This window comes from Drosophila santomea, chromosome 3L (genome assembly GCF_016746245.2).
Source record: "Drosophila santomea strain STO CAGO 1482 chromosome 3L, Prin_Dsan_1.1, whole genome shotgun sequence".
NCBI classification, from domain to species: domain Eukaryota; kingdom Metazoa; phylum Arthropoda; class Insecta; order Diptera; family Drosophilidae; genus Drosophila; species Drosophila santomea.
The window spans coordinates 22841621-22862016 of NC_053018.2; the positions used below are offsets into that span (position 1 = coordinate 22841621).

Here is a 20396-nt window from a genome sequence, read left to right on the forward strand (position 1 = left end):
AATTGCTAAAATTGGCCTTCCAGTTCGTCAGAAAAAGCCAAGGAAATGTCTGCATTTGATCTGCATAGATCAGTATATCTTTATAGTCGCCTTAAGTGGTATTCTTTTGTTTGTGCAGCAACTTCTTCAGATCGTCTTCAGCACGACGATAAGCTCTTTTATCGGCCAGATTTTTTTGAATGCATGAATCTGCGACACAAGGCTCTTTTCGACGTCACCAAAGCCTCAGGTTTGAAAGAACACAAGATGGGTCTATCATCTTAAAAAAAGAAAAAAAAAAAAATATTTAAAAATAACTGGTTGGTACCAAAAAAAAGACAATTTATTAAAAAAAAAAACACTTTCCGAATGTTTTTATAGCAACTTCAGGATATAGTCGTACGATGTTAAATTAATTTAAACCGAAACTATCTACTGTCGATGATTTAGATCAGATTATGATTTAGGACAACAAATATACTTTTTTTCTTATTATTTCTATAGCTACTATATGATTTAGTGAAGCGCTCTGGACGTTATTATACTGTTGCAAAAGATTTATTCAGATAGGTGTTGCACTGAGAGAATAGTTGGCGTATATCGACTAGACTATTGATACTGATCAAGAAAATATATTTATTTTATTTGGTATTTTTTATTGCGTTCCAAGCTTCTGACTGACTAGTTTTTCTACACCCTAGCGGAATGTTAAAAACTTAAGGAACAGGGAGGGATCGAAACATAAATTACCCATTAACAAACGGCGTATTTAATTACGACACTGCAATTATGCTTTTACGGAACGTAGTGCGAGTTTTCGACCTTAAGTTGAAAATGCGGTCTCTTTTAGACCTCTTTTACAAATATGTCCTCTATTAAGTTGCACCAAAAACAGCAAACAACTGGTTCTATACCTCTATTTAATGTTCATACTTTGTTAGCATGTTAATATATAATAGAATACTATTTTAATCTTTATTAAAAAAACCGATAACAAAATTGTTTGATGATATTATTTAAGCATTTATATATGCCCATTATTTTAAATCATTTTACCAAATTATAAGTACTGATCCTAAAAGTATGCACTAACTTATTTACACTTTACGGAAGTACCCAAAGTACTAACGTTTTGAGTGCTGTATAGCGCCATCTATGAAACCATGGGATAACAACAGCTGTGATTGTGTCATTTTAAAATACAAAATTTCCTCAGTTTACCAAATACCCGAATCTTCGAAAATAAAGCAATGATCACGTCTTTTAATTTTAAAACAAAATAATTTTGCTTTTATCAAGCCAGAGGAAATAATATATACATCCTTTAGTAAATTTAAATTGCCTATCTCGAAAAACTAAAAATAACAATTATTAATAGCTGATATTTACATTTTATAAATTTTACATGCGTTTATATTTTGTGCGCGTGAGCAAAAAATATTCTTGGATGTAAAATTTAAAATTAATTTTATCAAATATATAATCCTTAAGCCTCAATACGAACCTCATATAAATTAAAAATTTTCCGATGTGGCATTATGTTATACATTAACTATTTTTGTACTTCAATCACAACTTTACACTAATGTAATTTTTTAAAGTCCATTAAGTATATAATTAAAAAATTAACTTAATTTCTAATAACACATGAAGAACTTTTTTGGACGACTACTTTTAAATATAATATACGTGGTTGGGAAAACCCGTCTGTTTTTATATTTTTAAGTAATACTATGTAAATGTATAAAAGAATATATGATATGTGCTCATTAGCCCAATAATAAAGCTGATATTTTCCATTTTCATTGCATCATTGTACAAATTAACCGAATAAATCAAATAGGAAGTTTTAAAATTTTTTGTCTTAAATTTTTTTGATAGACTCGAAAGCTTTCTCAATTGTAAAATGTTTGCATTCAATTAAATATTTTCAGGACCTCATCTCAATTGACCTTTCTTATTTTTTTAAGCATTCTATAAAATGTCAGTAAGGAGATATGCCGATCCTTTACAATTTCACAGGATCAAAGTCGAATACAATACATACATCTTTTTCAAAATTCCGCAGCATAGACCGAGCCGCCTATATGCGATTTTTCAGCTAAGTCTAAAATCTCACTTCGGCTTTGAAATGAAATGTTGCCTTCCAATTAAAACATCAACTGACAAGGGCCAGCAAGAAACGACAAAAAAGAAATATAAGTATCGAAATGTCTGCATCGCATTTTAATTGTTGTCCCAATGGCTCCCATTTATTTATTTGCAGCGATCCTTACGGACAAATGCGGCGGCTGGCGACGACGAGCATCCAAACTAGAGGGGAGCTGCATTCGGGCAGCGTTTTCGGAATGTTTTCAAATCAAATATCGGTAGTTGTCAAGGGGGACGAGGGTCTGGCTAGCTGACGTTGATTGCCTTTGACTGCGTATTTATTTGTATGGGCCGTCTGTCAGAAGGTCTTTCGGTCCGCTGGTCAGTCGGTTTGGTTACATTTTTTCCGAGTTTGTTGCAGGCAGCATTGTTTTGTTTCTGCTCTTTGCATGTTGCGTCATTTTCATTTTGTACACTATGGAGTTGTGTGTTTTACGCTTTTTGTCAACATTTTGTTTTCAGATGCTTTTGTGTACTTTTTTACAGCATTCGCTGCTGCCTTTAATGAAATGTTTTGACTTCAACACCGCCCAACCCGTACGCTACATCAACACAATGAGAAAAAACCACTGGCGGATCTTCGAAATGAATTTTAAAGAGCAGTTAGAGTATTTCAATCGACGATAATCAGTTTTATTAGATTTTCAGCAGCCTTATCAAAAGAACCTCTCTAGAGGACTTCAACTGCAACTCGAATTTGACTTTCCACTCACGGCACGCTAAACATAATAAAGACGTTTGTCGGCATTCACCTACCCTCGCATCCATCAGGTTCGTCAATTGGTTTAATGACGCAGCGAAGTATGCAACAAAATAATGCAAGCAGACCGACGAAGGACCAGGATCCGCAGCCCAGCACAGACATCGTCTCATTCAGAGTCTTTCACTCGAAATCACTTGAACAGCTTGCACATTTATGCAACTCACTTCACACAATCAGATTGGGATTTGGCCTCGGATCACTGCAAAAATCACTTCCGGCTATGCATGCCGCCCAGCTCCTCCTTTTCACTGCCCATTGCAATGCAGTCAACTCTGAAATTGCTTGGATTGGCGTTTGTTTAGCAACTGTCGCAAGCCTCTCAGTTTTTCACCCTCTTTCCCGCCGACTGTGAAAATCTGCCGATGTTGCACTTGACCAACTGGCAAAGAGCAATTTTAGTCCAAAAATGTTAATTGAATCTGAAGTGTCGAATAGGCGGCAAGAAAATCAATAGTACCATCATCGAGTGAACACAACGAACAGAGAGTCTGATAGGCCATTGGCGAAAATATAATAGTGACGTTGTGAAAAATATTAATGGTCTACCATCAATGGATTACATATTCACACGTCTTCAACTTTAATATGATAAATAAAAACGCTTATGTATTTTATTTATACATATAAAACACCAACAAAATTGGAACATATGTAAGTTAGGCCGGGAATTGACAAAGACATATGATAAATTGTTAAATCCGCCAGAAACAATTTGGTTTAACACCCGTTTAAAAGGACGAAATCGTACTTTGATAACTTTTAAAAGCTAATAATTAAGCAGATGTTTTTTCGGCACCATCTCCATACTATTCCCAAGACTACTGATCCGATTTATCTTTTGTCTCGGGTGTAATTAAATATTAAATTATAAAAAAATAAAATAAAAAATTAAGGGTGCTTGACGATTGCATTCATGGCAATCAACCAATTTTAAGTTGGTGGCCATTTAATGACTTCATTCACAAATTGTCCGTTCACATTTATGGCTAGCAACACATACTTTTATTTCCAAATTTTTTTAGTGAACAAAATTATGTTCCACTGTACCCATAAGATAAGAGTGTATTTAGTGTATAGAAAAGAAGATTGTAGGACAAGTAAGAATTTAAGAATTTTAACAAAATAGCCTAGAGTTCATAAAATGAATTATTTGCTTACCATTTAACAGTTTTTTACCTATAGACTCGAACGCTTTTAGTTTTGTTTTAGTTTTTTTTTCACATTTTCCAGCACTTATAATTAAATTTGTTTGTTTGTGTACCGCACTTTTCTTTTATTTTATTGCATAATTTTTATTGCATCATTTTAATTTATAGACGTATTACTAATCTTAATTAAGAAAGTTTTGGAGAAGCACTGGTAATAATAATCAACTACGATGTTTAATTTAAGGTCCTATTCAAACATTCTATATTTCACAACCATTTATAGTTCAAGAGAGCGATTTTGGGAAGTATGCATGGTTAATTTGCCTTAAGCTTATACCCAATTTGTTGAATTAATCTAAATACAATATGCAATTCTAACTGATATTACTAACTGAAAGTGGTGCGAAGACCAAGACTAGCAATTAACGGAATCCTTTATTTTGTGGACGTCTTAACTAACGACATTGGGGTATATTCCGTAGAAAATGATTAGGTTACTTATTCTATATTAATAGTGTCCAAGGCCTGGATCATTTTTTTTGGAGATCTACTACAGTTACGACCTCGGATTTCATATCATAGGTCAGTTTGTATAGACGATATGTTTACATTGCTTGTTCAAGCACTCAAGTACAAATCAATCGCGGACCGTACACACACGCACCGGTGGAAGACTCTGGGAAGTATTACTGGGAAAATGTTTGTTTCGGATGCCGGCACTTCGTCGTTAGCAACCTTTCATGACCGTAATTCGCGCAAAACTGATCCTTAACGCATTCCGAAAAGTTTAAGTTCGCCATCGCTGGCGAATTGTGCAACGAGCACGAACCTATCCAACTACACGAGTCCTTGGGGCAGCCGACGACGAGGCGAAGCACGGACGACGACTTCGCACGAATACCTCTACGAACTGTCAGCCGGCAAATAAGGAGACAACGGAGCTGTGAAATGGAGACAAAAGCAGAAACAAAATCATCAAAATCTCAACAAATAAACGACGATTGCTGCCTTCAGACGAAGGAAAGTTCTGTAACACAATGATGCAATTCAGTAAGCGAATAATGTTACAGTAAATAATAAATTCATGAGTGATATTTGCAATTTTAAGCTAAGTAAACTTGACATATATCCTATTCAATTATCATGGCCCCAGTATGCAACAGCATTTCCAGTAAGCATATACCAGCATCAGCCTTAAACATGTTGCCTTTCCGAATTCGCCTCAAACAAAATCACTGGCGAAAAGGACTCGAAACTCTACACTCTCCGCAGTCAGTTTGAAGCTCATACATAAACATTAACTTGGAGCTTTTCCAGGAAGCACTGAGAAGAACTGTTTAAACTAGCCCTTCCTGGAATCATTGGAGCTAATAGAAAAAACATGATAAATTTGGAAAGATGAAACTTATAATTCCCGTTTGCCTATTCCAAATTTGACGCGAAAGTGAATTGGATAATAGTGATCGAAAACCATTAACAGAACCAAAAATTTGCTAAATTTTACTTCCTTCTTTGTGCTTTTCTGTTATTGTGTTTTAACTTCTGGCAAAGCAGTTTTGAAAAAAATTACTTCTGTCCCACTTTTGTTTAAGTAAAGTTATTCAACGTCTTGTACGACTGACAAATTAAATAAAGTGGCACTTCAAACGAATATTCATTTCTCTAAAAACCTTCGATTATGTCCTAGGCAAATTCAAGGAATTCAAAACAGGAGCGGGGGATTCCTAAAACTGTGAAGGCTGGATTTTTCGGGATTCTAATGTACAACCACGAAATAGATTTTAATATATCATATATGTGAATAATTTAAAATTTAATGATATAAAATAATTTTACATAATAGCGTAACATTTATCGCAAAATAGTTTTAAGCAAATAATATCAATTTAAATTTTACATATTAGACCTTCTCTTCAAAGAAAAATTTTAAGGATATACATATATAGTATCAAAAGTATCATAGTAATATAGTATCAAAAGAAGAAAATATAATTTTCGATACAAAATTAATTGGTTTCTTTATTTTTATTTTATTTATTAATACGTTTTTATACCCTTTTATACTCAATAGCCGAGTCGATCTGGCCATATCCGTCTGTCGGAGCGTCCGTATAAACGTCGAAATCTCAGGAACTACAAAAGCTAGAAAGTTGAGATTAAGCATACAGACTTTATAGACATAGACGCAGATCAAGTTTGTTGCATGTTGCCACACAAACTCCAACGCCCACAAGCCGCCCAAAATTAAATTTTTTTGCTAGTCTTATAAATTTCTATCGATTGGCCAAAAAACTGTTTTCCACGACCACCCTAACGCACTGGTATAAAATATATGTTTTCAGATGGTATAACAAATAAGTTTAGGTAGCTACCATTATATTCAAACTGTAATTTATTTTATATTTTTCTTTATGAAAATTTAATCGGAATGTAATGAAAAAAATTATGATTATATATAATTTTAGCTACCTTCGCTATTGAATATGCTCAACTTTCTACAGCTTGATTTCTTGCACCGTGCCTCATAAATAAATATCTCTTACCTCTTAATATTTATTGGCATTCTGTTTCAAAAGGTAAAATCAAAAACTTTTTTAGAGTTTGGTGGTATTGTTACATTTCAGTCTTTATGATCTAAAAAATCTAACCCAGATCGACACTTGCTCAAGGTATTCAGATTGTGATTGATCAGTCAGTCAAACCAAAATAATAATAAAAATATACCCGTTAAAAAAAGTGCCTCGCCCACACTATTGAAAACTTTTAGTCTTGTAAATTTTTTTTTTTCACGAGCTGAGTAACGAGTATCAGATAGTCAGGGAATTCGACTATAGCGTTCTCTCTTGTTTTATCTTCAAGTATTGGTACACTATGTTGTTTACCCGTTTTTCGTAGAGTAAAAGTGTATACTATATTAGAGCTAGTAGATTAGTCCCTAATAAACTTTGAACATTTAGTTGGTTTCTGTAGTTAAAAATTTTAGAAGTTTACATGTGCGAATTTGAAACAAAAATGTGTGGAGAGAGCTAAAGACGAAGCAGAATATCGAGCTGAAACTGTTACCAAATTTAATCGTAGAATTGCCGCCAAATTATACAATATTGCCCAAGTTTTACAATACAAACCGCATACAATTTAGTGAATAAGAAATATCCGGTCATAGGCCTGCTATAAATCAGACGAATTATTGAAACAAAGCATCTGCATCAAGGGAAATAAAGCATTGCAACCACTTAACAGATTGGGAGGTGGCTCCTTAATATTTTGGGTTTGTTTTACTTTCTTCGGCCACATTTGTAAGGTAATCAACAATATGTAAGTATTTTAAATAATTATGGCTTTGAGTCTGGGAATAGACCCTTTCCATTCAACACCTGGATTCTGCAAAATGACAAAGTTCCGTTCCGCAAGGATTGCATACCTAACAAATTTTTAACGGACTGGAGCAAATACCTCCAGTCCTAAATATCATTGAAAATGTTTGGTGTTTCATAAATCGGAAAAGTACCATTGACAGGCATCGAACTCTTGATGATACCGTTCTTGGTAGTCAATTGGTTCAATTTACCGTTAAATTTACACAAATCTTAGTGAACTCAATTCCAGCCAGGCAAACAGCTATGGATGCTAAAGATGGTATTAATAATTATTGTTACACAATTGCCACGAATTTTTGTTAAATTAATATTTCGTTATAAAAAATAAAGACATCAATACTATGCTAAATACTTATGACGAGAATAAAACATGTCTAAAATCTTTTGACAACTGATAAGGACTTACAGTTACTTTCTGCTTTGTCCTAGGAAAAAAGGGTATACTAGATTCGTTGAAAAGTATGTAACAGGCAGAAGGAAGCGTTTCCGACCATATAAAGTATATATATTCTTTATCAGAATCAATAGTCGAGTGGATCTAGCCATGTCCGTCTGTCCGTTCGTCTGTCCGTTTGTCTGTCCGTCTGTCTGTCCGTCCGTATGAACGTCGAGATCTCAGGAACTACAAAAGCTAGAAAGTTGAGATTAAGCATACAGACTCCAGAGTAATAGACGCAGCGCATGTTGCCACGCCCACTCTAACACCCACAAACCTTTCAAAACTATCGTTTTATTTGGTTTTCAAAATTTATTGTCAAAAACCCACTCATATAGACTGTAATTAACTGTCTTAGCCAAAGAGAAAATAATGCTGTGAGGGCGTGGGCGGAGATGACAAGTCATCACTCATTTCGTTTTCAACCATCGTTGTGGGAAGACGGCAGTGGCCAGCTTGCTGTAGATGTTTATCGCAGTATCGATCATGGTATCCGAGGGCCGTGTCGGAGAAATCGATTGGCGACATGTCGACATATGGAGTAAAGTGGGCTGGTCCTACTCACATTTGTTGCATATGTCTTCGCTGCGTCATTTTTTGTGGCATCACTGTGTGCGGAAATAAATGAATTGAAAATAAGTTGAAAGAAAATGGGGTGGTCCATTCGACAATCGTAGAGTGAAAGCTCTACAAGATGCGAAAGGTAAAAAAATTATTTTCGAAACATACACATATAGGTATATATGTAGGTAAACACTCGGAAAAGATTTTCTCACTTTTTCTACGATTTTTGTTTGTCTTCATTCAGTTATAAAAAATAAATTCATTTGGATAAGAGAGTACTATCTTTCTATCTGGTTAGTTACGCGTCCATTGTTTTAAGTTATTTCAATTTTTAGTTAAATAAAATTATGTTTTTAAGAAAGCTTATACGAATTTAAAGACACGTATGGTTGATGACGACAGGGTTAAATATTTTCGTTTTGTAATGTATCTAATAGTCGAGGTAGTCTATAATTTATACCGCTTATTTATTTTGCCTTTTGAGAATTATTATTTTTCAATTGCCAACAAAATACATAAAACAGAAGCATAGTAGATAGAGAGATTTTAGCTACACATGTTGAATTGCAGATGTTGATCGTCCTTTTGCTTACTAATTAGGAGATTTGTTTACAATGTATGAAAGCTTTCGTTCCCTTTTAATGACGGCGAATTCGACACCACTTTGTGTAGACTTTACGCGACAGAGAAAGAGTGAATCGGGAAGTGGCAGTCGTAGAGAGAGATAGATAGCGAAATCTCCACAAAAGCTTTGCCCAAGGGTATTACTTAGGGTTGAAGCATTAGAAGGCAATGCCGTATAAATTGAATTTAAGTATCGCAATAGTATGAACAAAAGCAACAGGAGCATTAAGATCGTCGCATGCGCCACACAAATTAATAATTGTATCACAATTAAATGCCACTAAATTCCTTAAAAATTGAATTATAAGCTTACACTTTCGGTAGTCAAATCATTCAGGCTGCCCCAATGAAACGTATTGCAAATGCAATCAATGTCATACACTTGAAGCCCGAATGCAAAGCATTCCCAAGCAATTAGTTCACACACACATATGCAAGTGAACGAGTGGAAAAACCACCACCACTCGAGAGTGATTCCCCGACCATTTTCACCACGCACGGAGCTTTAATCGTCCTGCCACACACACGCACAACCCTCCAACGAGCAAGGATAAAAATAAAATACCATTGCATACTGTGGGGCACTCCTTCTATTTGCTGAGCACGTCTGCTTGACTCTCTCTCGCCGCACATGCGCACTGCTAGCTGCCCTTAACCGCGTCCTCGGACCAATCCGAGGCGCTCCTGAAAACTTTATGAGCTCGGCCTGGATCTGCCAATCAGGACGTTGTACATTTCCAGGCAGGCGCTGCACTCGGGTCCCTGCAAGTGCATGTCGGTAGGCGCAAACGCTGTGCAGGGAAGTTCGATCCAAGGGGGTTTGGAGTCCTGTTTGCCGCGCCCAAGTGTCGATTACTGGCATACTCGTTGGTTGCATATCTGTAGGCTCAATTACACGGAATCCACACTCACACTCACACTTAGCCGATGCATGCGGATTCGGAGGTGTTTGCTCTGCTAGGTGACAACTTTTCATACCAACGCCTGAAAATATGCAGGGATTTTTCTTGCATTTCAATCCTTTTCCCATGCACACAAGGGTAATTGGGGTCGTTCTCGTACTCGTCGTTGTGCTGTGTTGATTTTTCGCCTTGCATATTTCCAGGCGCCTCTGATTGCTGCTCCTTCCGTCTTTAGGGTCCTTCCTGGTCATTTATGATGACGTTTTCCTTCGGCCGACTCCCATTTCACACGAGTGCCACTGCGCTGCCATCTTGTTTGCTCTGAAAGTCAGGTCAGCATATTTGCCAAGCAAAATATATTTCTTTCATTCTAAGTGTGAAAATTGTCTTCCTCCGTTGCACTTTTGATTGCCGTTTTTCACTGGAGTGGTAGCATTTGGCCGGGCCAAATCAGAGCGAAGTGGTTAAAATTGTTGACGAGACATTTCCTATTCTTTCTGAGTCAAAGGGGAATCTGAAGGCAATCAGGTTCGGCAAAAGCAGGTCTTTCTTGAAAAAACAATAGGTTTTGGAGAATGGACTTGGGGTATTTGGCTCATTTCTGGACGTGTGTGTACCCCCATGTAAAAAATTCTTTAGTGGATTTATTTATCTAGCTTTATTGGAACTGGAATTAAAATAGTTCAATTGGATCGCATTACAACCAACGTAGTGATGAATCACAAATGTGCCTTACATCGCCTAATAATACTGAATGCCAAGTTGTGCCATTTTTGCACGAGTATGTATATTTGAAGCATTTCACTTCCGTAAAAGCCTAGTCTTTTCACAAGAAATAGTAATGAGCAGCCAGTGAAAGTATGGCATTAGAGTAAATGTAGCGAGTGTAGGCATTAAAGAACGACCCTCTCTTAAGGCAGCTCGCATAATCCGCAGGGCTCAAGAAACAAAAATCACACATAAGGGCAGAAGCGATGGTCACAGGCCAGAGTCTGCATTCTGTCGACCTACAGAATGGGCAAGTGTCCTATTTGCACAGCCCGCAGGAGGCAAAGCACGTAACTGCATCCGTAAATACATAGGGCAGTACACAGCCACAATCACAGCCGTACAAACACTGGTACCTGGCCCATGACAGCTGCAAGGACTAAAGCCCAAAGACGGAATTGAGTTAGAAGAGCCAAAGAGCTTAAAATCAAAAGTCAGACCGGCCTATGTAAATAAATGCAGTATGCAGGCGGAGACGGGGACGGGGACGGGGACGAAGGCCGAGGCCGAGGCAGCCGGAAATGGGGAAAGGCAGTCAGTCACGGAGTGAAAGCAGAACGAGGAGCAAACAGAAAACAAAAGGAGCCCAGAAGAGCACAGGACTCGGAGGAGCGAAGGCAAGACATTTATTTGGCCAACACCAGGACCCAGGAAGTAGGCACAGACCTTGTTGAACAAAGCTGGATGGCGCCTTAGTTTCGACAGACCCGATTCTGATTAAGCGCATAGGTCGTCGTCTGACTTGCAGCCCGAGCACAAGCCCATCCGTATCCATCTGTCGGTCTGTCACTTCGTCTGGCCATCGACTGTCGCAACCGCAAGAGAAAAATGGGGAAAAAATTCAGAAAAACTGAAAACGCCAACAAATGGTTAGGCGGTTGGTTTTTATCTACTTTTTGCGCCGTGCATTGTTGCAATGTAACGGCGTAAGCAGAATTACGTGCAATTGTTTTCTGCAGTGGTTCGTGCACATAAATGCGGCATTGGGGACTCGGGACTTGGAGCTGGGCTCTGCGCTGGGTAAACATAGACACGTTGACTGCATCTAGGATGAGCACCACGAATGACTGACTGCCTTGTTGAATGCACGCAGCAGAATAAGACTGCGGATTCCCTGCCTGGGAAACCAGGGGATTAAAGGCTTTAAGACCAATGTATTAAGCAACGAAATAAAGATAGCTTAGACAACTAAATCCATTTGCAGCCATTTGCCATTTAAGTGCCTAATCTTGGCATTAAATAAAGTGTGTTCAAATACCGCCTCTTTCTTTATTCATTAATTCAATAAATTTGTCAATCACCAAAAGATTACTAACTTACTGGCTAAGACATGTTTTTTCAACTGGAGAATCCAACATTAAAATATTTCTCGATTACAGCGGATCACCTACGGAATCGCTTTCATAAAACTAAACACCAGCTAGGACCCTTAGTTGTAGGCAGGTGACTAGGCAGGTGATTTTACGGCTGGGATTTTATTGACCTAAACACAACACTCACCCATAAAATCAATTTAGTTCGATCACTCATTTTGAATCGCTTGCTGCACGGAGCCAATTACACGTTCATTTCGGCGTATCTAAATAATAAATGCTTTGAACGAGTAGCTCAATTTAGTTAATGTGCAGATTGGTCACTCGATCTATTCAAATATTTAAAATAACATGCACTGATGACCAAACGCAATTAACATGTTCATTCCAGCTAACTTTTTCGAGACCAAATATACAAAGTGTTTAGAAAACGTACATTATTTTTTAATTTAATATTGGAGGTCTTTAAAGTAATGACACTTGTTATATTGTTTTGGTATCTATTTAAAAATGATTTTAAAATATGAACGTAGTGTTCGGTACAAAATTAAAATATACGCTCTTAATAGCTCTTTTTAAATGTTTTGCCCTGATCATAATAATCGATTTTGACACAAAGTCGGCACTTAAAAGCTAATGTTTTTGATACAAACCTTAGTAAAAGTTATCACTCCAGCAGTCTCAGTTTTTGAAAATGGCAAAGATAGTCCTAAGTATATCGGTGTCATTCGTGTGTCTTATAATCGCGGCAGTACCCGTGGTAAGTATTCCTTGATCTGAACTGGTCTTAGTAAAGCACACCTTGAAATGTTTTTAGACGAATAAAATCCTAATGCTGGAGAGTCAGTGTGGCAACATTAATCGCAGCTATTTTTCTAATTTCACGATGTTGGTAAAAAACTCGCAGATGAATTTGGAATTTTTTTTGTTACGGGTTTTGGTCCCGGGTATCACAATGGACATGGAATTCTTTATTAGCATGCAGAACTCCTATAAGTTTCAGAAAATTTTCCAATATACGCTGGATATGTGCAACCTTCTGGCACAACGAAGAAACAACATGTTCAAAAAATGGTTTGCGACATTCTTCAATGCAGGTAACTTTAAAAAATATTGCCCGGTCGAGCCCAACTTTTACTACCTGAAGAACTACAACTATAACACGCTATTTATTCCGAAGTTTTTATATGCTGGAAAGTATAGAGTAAAATTTGACATGAACCAAATAAGAAAAATTGATGGTATCCGATACTTTGTGGTGGGGTGTGCATTCGAAGTTGAAATAAAGTAAGCAATGACTAATTCGCTTAATTTTACATGTTGCCATCAATTAAAATTAGTTTAGTCTGGTTGCCGTCTGGATGAAAATTTATTTTACACATCATTATTCGCTCGACATCAGCATGGAATTGTTGAAAGTTTGTTCTATTGTCTCCCTGATATTTGCCCATGTACTGGAAATCGCAGGGGCTGTGAGTATTTATTAATTATTCGTTTAAGAGCCGGTTTATGTAATACAATCCTTGCAACAAAGTCTTCCCTCATCTTCCAGATGGGAAAGTGCAAGTTCAGTCCGACGTATTTCCAAAACTTCACCTTAGAAATTAGAAACAACACATTGTACATGGATATGACCACCTCCAAACCGATTCACCGCGGCCTCAAGGTCTTCCTCAACACCCAGATCAGCCTCGACAAGGGCAGAAGCTATCAACGCCTTTTCGCCCACATCCTGGACACCTGTGGGGTGGTTTCCTCGGTGAGAGGAAACCTCTTCAAGAGCTGGTTCGATAGTATGCTGAAGCACGGAAACTTCATGGTCAACTGCCCTGTTCCTGCGGGTCACTACTTTTTGCGGGACTGGAAGCTGGACTCACAGTTGGTCCCGCACTATTTGCTTCCCGGAGATTATTGTATCACTGCTCACTTTTTCTTTGGTAAGCACAAGTCGAAGCAAGAGGACTTTTTTCTCGACTTGGAGGTCTATGCCCTTTTAAAAGCCACATAGGATGTATATTTGTAAAAATCAGCCAATTGATTCGGGTTCATTAAAAAATTAAAAAAAAAAGCTTAAAAATGCGACATTTCGAAGTAATTTAAATCCAATTAGCAAATCATCTTGTGTGCAATTGAATAACATGGCATCGTTTGGATCATAATGCAGTCACTCAGACCTCACATCGGAAGTACCAATGTTGAAAATAGCGTGTATCCTAATCGGAATATCCGTTTCCCAGTCAGAGGTAAGCAAATATCACCAAGAAAGATCGTAAACCTTATTGACTCCGCTTCCAACAGTCCAGCTCAGTGGCCGTGACTCGGGTACAGTGCGAGAAGAACTCCAAATTCTTTGACACCCTGAACGTGACGTCTGTGAATGGTACAATCTACGCGGATGTACATCTACTCCAGACCCTCAAGGCGGGCTTTCGAGCACACGTCGATGTGCAACTGCGTCTCAGCAATGCCAGAAACTTTCAGAGTCTGGTCCAAGCCGACACCGACTATTGCGAGCTCCTCTCGACCCTGAAGGACTCACTCTTTCGGCGCTGGATCAAAAGCGTGTCCAAAAACAGCAATTTCATGGAGAACTGCCCTGTTCCGGCGGGGCATTACTACCTAAAGGGCTGGCACGTTGACATGGGCCTTGTGCCCTCCTATCTACTAAGCGGCGACTACCTCCTAAGTGCCCTGGTTTACTACGGGAAGTATCGCACCAAGAAGCAGATGTTCCTTGTTCGGTGCATGGTGGAGGCAACAATGCATAACAAATAGAAACGAGTTCAATGTTTCGTTTGAGAGTGTCTAATTATTTGATTCAACAGTTTGGCCAAATAATCAATCTATCACGCAATTCAAACAGAACAACAAGCCCATCATGTGGCTTTAAGTGCAATAACCAAAAATCAGTTTTGTTGGCGTTTGGCAATGTTCAAGTTGACATCATCACGCAATGTTTTCAGGGAAACTCGTACTCTTTGTTCTGGGCTGGATTGTTGTAACTGTTTTTATAAAGCCGAGCGTGGTGAGTCATTGAGTTTGTTTCTCAAGGTCTTTTTAAGAATATGCTTATTAGGGCGCCAGAATGACTTTTAAAGCCGGTGACTGCACATACAACAGATCGACGTTCTCCAACTTTAGTATCCAAATAATCAAGACGAAAGTATTAATGGATATGATTTTGGTCACCACTCTACGACAGGGGCTAAAAGCGCACTTGAGCTTCGAGTTCCGTATTTCCAAGGGCAAACCCTACCAAAGTGTCTACCAACACGATATGAACTACTGTGCTTTGATCAAGGGCTCTCAGGAGTCGATTTACCGGCGGTGGTTTACGTCCATGCTAAAGGTGGGAAACTTCGCAACGAGCTGTCCCATAAGGGAAGGTTACTATTATATGCATGGCTGGACCCTAGATGCGAGCAATGTGCCATCCTTTCTTTACCTGGGTGACTACCGGATCGGCGGATCCTTCTTCTACGGCAGGTTCAAGAAACCGTTCTACAGTCCCCTACTGGAGTGTAGTGTTGAAGCGGTGTTGAACTAACGTTTAGCTTAGTTGCTAAACCATTGTATTAAAAGATCGCGTAGTGGATGAACGGATAGTCAGGCTCCAATACGCTGGATAATTAAAATATTTTGATCAGACAGAGGCATTTATTGAAACACTTCTCATGTTTTTGTTGACTGCGATGGCTCGGCCTACATGGATCTTGCATCTAGTCAGGCTGGAGGTACCGTTGTGCCTGGTGATTGCTCTTTTCTCCTTTAGAGCGGTAAGTACTGTGTACTGAGTGGTACTCGAATTCTTGAGTCCAGGCTTGCTTTTCCTAGGAATGCAGCGTCAAGTTCATAGCCGGTGAGAGCAGGTTCAACCGGAAGTACTTTGAAAACTTTACGTTTACTATTCGCGGTGATAAAATTTTCCTGGACATGTATCTGCGAAAGCCTCTGGTTAGGGGCTGGAGAGCAAGATTGGACTTCAGAACACGCGTGGGGAACTCCAAAACTTTTCAGAGTCTCTTTTCCACCAATATCGACGTGTGCAACATCGTTAACGCCGCCAAGATCAACCTGTTCAAGAAGTGGTACAAAAACCTTCTCAAGTACGGAAACTTCCTCCGCCAGTGTCCTTTGAATGCGAGCCACTACTACTTGAGGGACTGGCAGTTCGGGGAGGGCCTGGTGCCGCCTTTCATTACAAGTGGATCGTACCGATTGGAGACGTATAACTTTTTTGGAAAGTACAAGGGCAAAGACGAGGACTTCATAATGAGTTGTACGGCCGATGCTATTATATATATCTGATGCACTGATTCCGATGGCTAATGGTTTGGAAATAAAAATTCCATGCTCGTGACCGTCATTTGTAATTGATTTGAGGCCTCTCATTTGGGTTTCATCGAGGGCATTGAAATGTGGAAATTGCTTACGTTCATTCTTCTTGTTCAATTGGCGTTGAACATAAAACTTGTCGTCGGGGTAAGTCAATCCTTCGACCGTCTAAAAAATTCCTCAGAAAATTGTAATTTAAGGAGCGCAGTGTAGAGTTTCTCACCGGTAACAGCAGCTACAATCCGAAGTATTTTAAAAACTTTACGATAACCATAGCTAACAACACAATGAATATGGACATGCACCTGAACCGACCCATTCAGCGGGGTTTCAAGGCCCATGTCGATATTCTGTTACGTCTGGCCAACGCAAAGAACTTTCAGTCCATGTTTAATCAGAAGAGCGATGTATGTGCCGTAACATCCAGTGTCAAGAACAGCCTGTTCAAGAGCTGGTTCAAGGATATGAGCAAGAATAGTAACTTCATGTATAACTGCCCGGTGGAGGTGGGTCACTACTACATGCACGACTGGCGCATGGGGAGCTCGATGACGCACAAGTTCCTTATTCCTGGCGAGTATCGCGGCAAGCTCACCTTCTTTTACGGCAAGTTCGGAACCAAGTCATTCGAAGTAGCACTGAGCCTGACGATCGATGCCATCCTGTCCAACTAGTCCGATATTACCCGGCGTTACGCATAGCCTCAGACTTTTTCTCCCCAATCATTCGTAATCAGCGTAAATGAAATACTAAAGTCGAATACCAATATTGGAATTTAGTTAAGCTTTCTTATTAAAAATTGTTCAAATATTTTGTCAAAAAAATAATAAGAAAATAAATAGTTCATTTAAGATGAAAAGTTTTTTCGACATTTTTTATAACTTAAATACAATTACATTATTCTTAAATAAATTTGTTAGTAAACAATCGAATAATTGTATTTTCTCAGGATGTCTACTAGATGCAAGGATGTGCTAACAATTTCCGCACTCACGCAGCGATAATCATCGAATCGTTACCGCTGTCTCCACTTTTTTCAGAAAGTCTGCACAAAGATTAGCTACAATTTTATGGCGAGAAATAATAATATCCTGAACAAGACGGCAACATGTTGCACGGGGCTTGCTTTGTGATGATTATCGATGCAGCAGAAAAAGAAGAGCATTCAATTTGGCTACAATGTCCCTGGTGCCACACCGGGATGGCAGATGTCGCATGCAGCAATAGAAGTTGTAAAGAGAATGGCGTAAAAGGAAAATTGATATTTTAGAATCGTCTGCCGACGTTCTGCCTAACATGTAACTTTGCGTTTGGTGTGCTTAACTTTATTGCTTCCTAATTGCTGGCCGAGCAGTCAGTATCCCGCGGCCTCGGTCCTTCTTCCGTGGCACATCCAAAATGATTCGCCCCAGGCCTCATGCTCGCCAATTTACTTGGATTCCCGCTGGTATAATTATACGATGTGTGGTGATGATTGCTCCCTCAAAAGCTCATCTCTCGGTTTATTCGCCCTCACTCGAATCCTGGCCCTGACAACCTCGCAGGCATGTCTGATGACTAATGAGTGTGGACCAGAGGACAAGTGAGAGCCAGGTGAGCTTTGGCCTAATTAGCTAAACAGCCCATCCACCCATGTAATTGGCGGCCCCTGAAAAGAGAAGAAGAATGGCGTGCAGATGATTTCATTTATAGAAAACCCATCTCGGCTTGGGCAAAACTCATAAGTCCCGCCGAGGGGCTTTTGAGCGGCCAATGCGATACCCCTCTATAAATCAATTTCATGGCAAACAAACATTAAACGTTACTTAAGGCAAAGCACAGCAACTGCGACAGGTTTAATGATGGCAATTTCCTTGAGCATACTACTTCACTTCTGTAGTTCCCCTCACCGTGCGCCCAGCTCCTCCGGATTCTGCCTGCATTTGTTTCAAAGGAGCTCAGACTGCTTGTTCTTCGCCGGGCTCCGGAAAATACAAGAAAGTGCGCGCTGCCCCTACTCAATTCCGGAAGTGCAATTGATGGGAAATGCGACGAAAAAGTACCCATGGCATCCTTAGGAGCGCGTGCGAACGTGTCGAGAAGACCTGGACAAAGGACGCGTCGGGAAGTCGAGGGCAAACTTGTCGATGGAAAAATACTATGTCCCCAAACTATTATTGACAGTGTTTAAATTATTTTGCGCTTAGATGGCGCCCTCGTATAAATCGCAGCTTGCAGCGCGGCCAGCCACGTTCCGTGCAGAAATCCGTGTCCGTGTCGGTGTCTCTATCCGGGTCCTTGTTTGAGGACTCATTAATTTATTTATGCGAAATGCACGTGCAACGATTTATTCGATTGGAAGTGAGAAATTGTGTTAGCCAGCGGAGATTTGAGCTCTTCAATAATTCATTGCCTTTTAATGTGGCCAGTTGATATCGGTGCAAGCCTTCCTGAAAAAGCGGGTCTCACTCACTTCATTTTTATGTCGACATAAAAGATTGTTTCTGTCAAATTGACACTGTGCCAGTCCCTCACATAAACGTTAGAGTCTATGCGAAAGCTGCCCGAGCGAATGAACCGTGGAATGGTCTCCTTTTCCGATCGAATGTTGCGCATAAAGTAGTTGCCCTGGAAAGTAGGAGTTAGGCTACTCGTAATTCACTGTTCATTCACTGTTATAAGAGTACAGTACCTCCTTGAGTGGGCAATTTCGGGGCATATTGGACTGCCTGAGGATGTTATTCAGCCAGAAGTTGATCAGGCTGTTGCCCTTGCCCCTGCCCATTACCTGGCACAGATTCACGTTGTAGGTGAAGACGTCCCTGTAGGATTCTCCGTGTTTGGACACCCGCTGCCCTATCGTAGCCTTAAGCCATATATCCGCCGTGATGTTCCGCGCAAGGTTCAGGGTAATGTTAATCGTGGTGTAGTCCTGACTGATCGCAGCATCATACAAGGATATGTACTTGCTGTTGTGGTCGGTAACGATTTTCCGAAAAAGCAGGAAGTTCAATGACTGTGAGAGAGTGAGAAGAAAACTAAGAAGATCTGATGAGGCGAGATCTTACCTTTTGTCCTTCAGGAAATCTGCACACCAAGCAAAGTATTAGCCCAAACAAAAGAACGCTGCGAAAGGGTAACATTGTTCGATATGAAACAAATCTATTGAGCTGACTAGATTCGATTTAAGTCACGGACCTCAAAGCTTTGCTTTTTATAAAGCCATTAAAACCCCATCAATTTTTTTATGTGCGCAACCGCTCATTTTGATCTGCCAATGTCGAAATTCGATATCGGGAAAAATTCCGTGCTTCGGTAATCAAACAGTAGATCCACTCAGGTGGCTCGAGCCAGCCAGGACTCTCAACGTAATTAAATTGCATGATTTTTCAAAAGTTTACCCAACTGACCCAGCCTCACCCATAGACCATTGCATACCGTACTGCCCATATAATTTGCTGGGAAACGACGCTAAAAATATGATAAATTGCCCCTTAACGGGCAGCTGCAGTTGCCTGCCCGACAAGGCAGCATAAATTCAAAAAGGGCCACTATTTGCTGCTAACCCAATCTTAATTATAAATCTAAAGGAAGCACTTGCAGCCGAAAAAAAGTAGGAACAAATTACCGCAAGCGCAGTGCGCCGTAAAATGTCCAAGGAGCTGAGAGGAGGAGCGAAATGATGATTTAATAGAATGGTCTGCGGGCACCGCCAGCTGGCTGCCGTGTCCTGTCGGCTGAGCCGAATGAATGGGCAGGCAGCCGAGAGCAGTGGGAGGAGCGGGCGGAAATGACTCCATAAGCTGCTGCAACCATAAACCGGAAGTTAACAGACTTTCGCTGATGTGGCACTTTCATGGCACTGCTGCAGAACACCAGAGCCAGGACACCAGGACACGAGGACACCAGGACACGAGGACCCATGGACTCGGAGCGGCCTGGACTCAGCCGACACGCTCGGCGGGCAGTCTGCGAAATTGTGACAGCGCATGGCCGCAGGATAATCAAATAATTTTTTTCTCCGCTTTCTTCTATCTTTTGGTGGAGGACCTCGCTT

At 39.7% G+C, this 20396-nt stretch overlaps 8 protein-coding genes across 9 annotated transcripts in view; 6 read left to right on the forward strand and 2 right to left on the reverse strand.

Annotated features, from left to right (window-relative positions):
- LOC120447824 (target of Myb protein 1) overlaps positions 1-4121 on the reverse strand; it is a 48692-nt gene extending 44571 nt beyond the window's left edge. Inside the window, exon 1 of the mRNA XM_039629407.1 lies at positions 4052-4121. The gene's annotated coding sequence lies outside the window, so the exon portion shown is untranslated. The remainder of the gene's footprint in view (positions 1-4051) is intronic.
- An 8598-nt stretch (positions 4122-12719) lies between these two features.
- LOC120450200 lies at positions 12720-13316 on the forward strand. Its single transcript, XM_039633068.1, has 2 exons — positions 12720-12782; positions 12843-13316. The coding sequence occupies exons 1-2, from the start codon at positions 12720-12722 to the stop codon at positions 13314-13316; spliced, it is 537 nt and encodes a 178-aa protein (XP_039489002.1).
- A 50-nt stretch (positions 13317-13366) lies between these two features.
- LOC120449121 lies at positions 13367-14175 on the forward strand. 2 transcript variants are annotated; one of them, XM_039631433.2, is made up of 2 exons: positions 13367-13497; positions 13578-14175. In XM_039631433.2, exons 1-2 carry the CDS (start codon positions 13387-13389, stop codon positions 14031-14033), a joined length of 567 nt encoding a protein of 188 aa, XP_039487367.1. In that variant the 5' UTR covers positions 13367-13386; the 3' UTR covers positions 14034-14175. The 2 variants fall into 2 exon arrangements, with proteins under 2 accessions (XP_039487367.1, XP_039487366.1); XM_039631432.2 differs by having other exon boundaries at positions 13560-14164.
- LOC120449122 lies at positions 14144-14800 on the forward strand. Its single transcript, XM_039631434.1, has 2 exons — positions 14144-14268; positions 14324-14800. The coding sequence occupies exons 1-2, from the start codon at positions 14218-14220 to the stop codon at positions 14798-14800; spliced, it is 528 nt and encodes a 175-aa protein (XP_039487368.1). The 5' UTR covers positions 14144-14217.
- A 178-nt stretch (positions 14801-14978) lies between these two features.
- On the forward strand, positions 14979-15572 carry LOC120450199. The gene is made up of 2 exons (XM_039633067.1): positions 14979-15047; positions 15102-15572. Exons 1-2 carry the CDS (start codon positions 14979-14981, stop codon positions 15570-15572), a joined length of 540 nt encoding a protein of 179 aa, XP_039489001.1.
- Positions 15573-15679: 107 nt separating this feature from the next.
- On the forward strand, positions 15680-16333 carry LOC120450145. The gene is made up of 2 exons (XM_039632975.1): positions 15680-15801; positions 15860-16333. Exons 1-2 carry the CDS (start codon positions 15700-15702, stop codon positions 16331-16333), a joined length of 576 nt encoding a protein of 191 aa, XP_039488909.1. The 5' UTR covers positions 15680-15699.
- A 108-nt stretch (positions 16334-16441) lies between these two features.
- LOC120450198 lies at positions 16442-17034 on the forward strand. The gene is made up of 2 exons (XM_039633066.1): positions 16442-16526; positions 16574-17034. Exons 1-2 carry the CDS (start codon positions 16442-16444, stop codon positions 17032-17034), a joined length of 546 nt encoding a protein of 181 aa, XP_039489000.1.
- Positions 17035-18808: 1774 nt separating this feature from the next.
- Positions 18809-19482, reverse strand: LOC120449668. Its single transcript, XM_039632267.1, has 3 exons — positions 19408-19482; positions 19032-19355; positions 18809-18967 (listed from the first exon to the last, which is right to left on the reverse strand). The coding sequence occupies exons 1-3, from the start codon at positions 19480-19482 to the stop codon at positions 18809-18811; spliced, it is 558 nt and encodes a 185-aa protein (XP_039488201.1).
- Between the last annotated feature and the right edge of the window lie 914 nt (positions 19483-20396).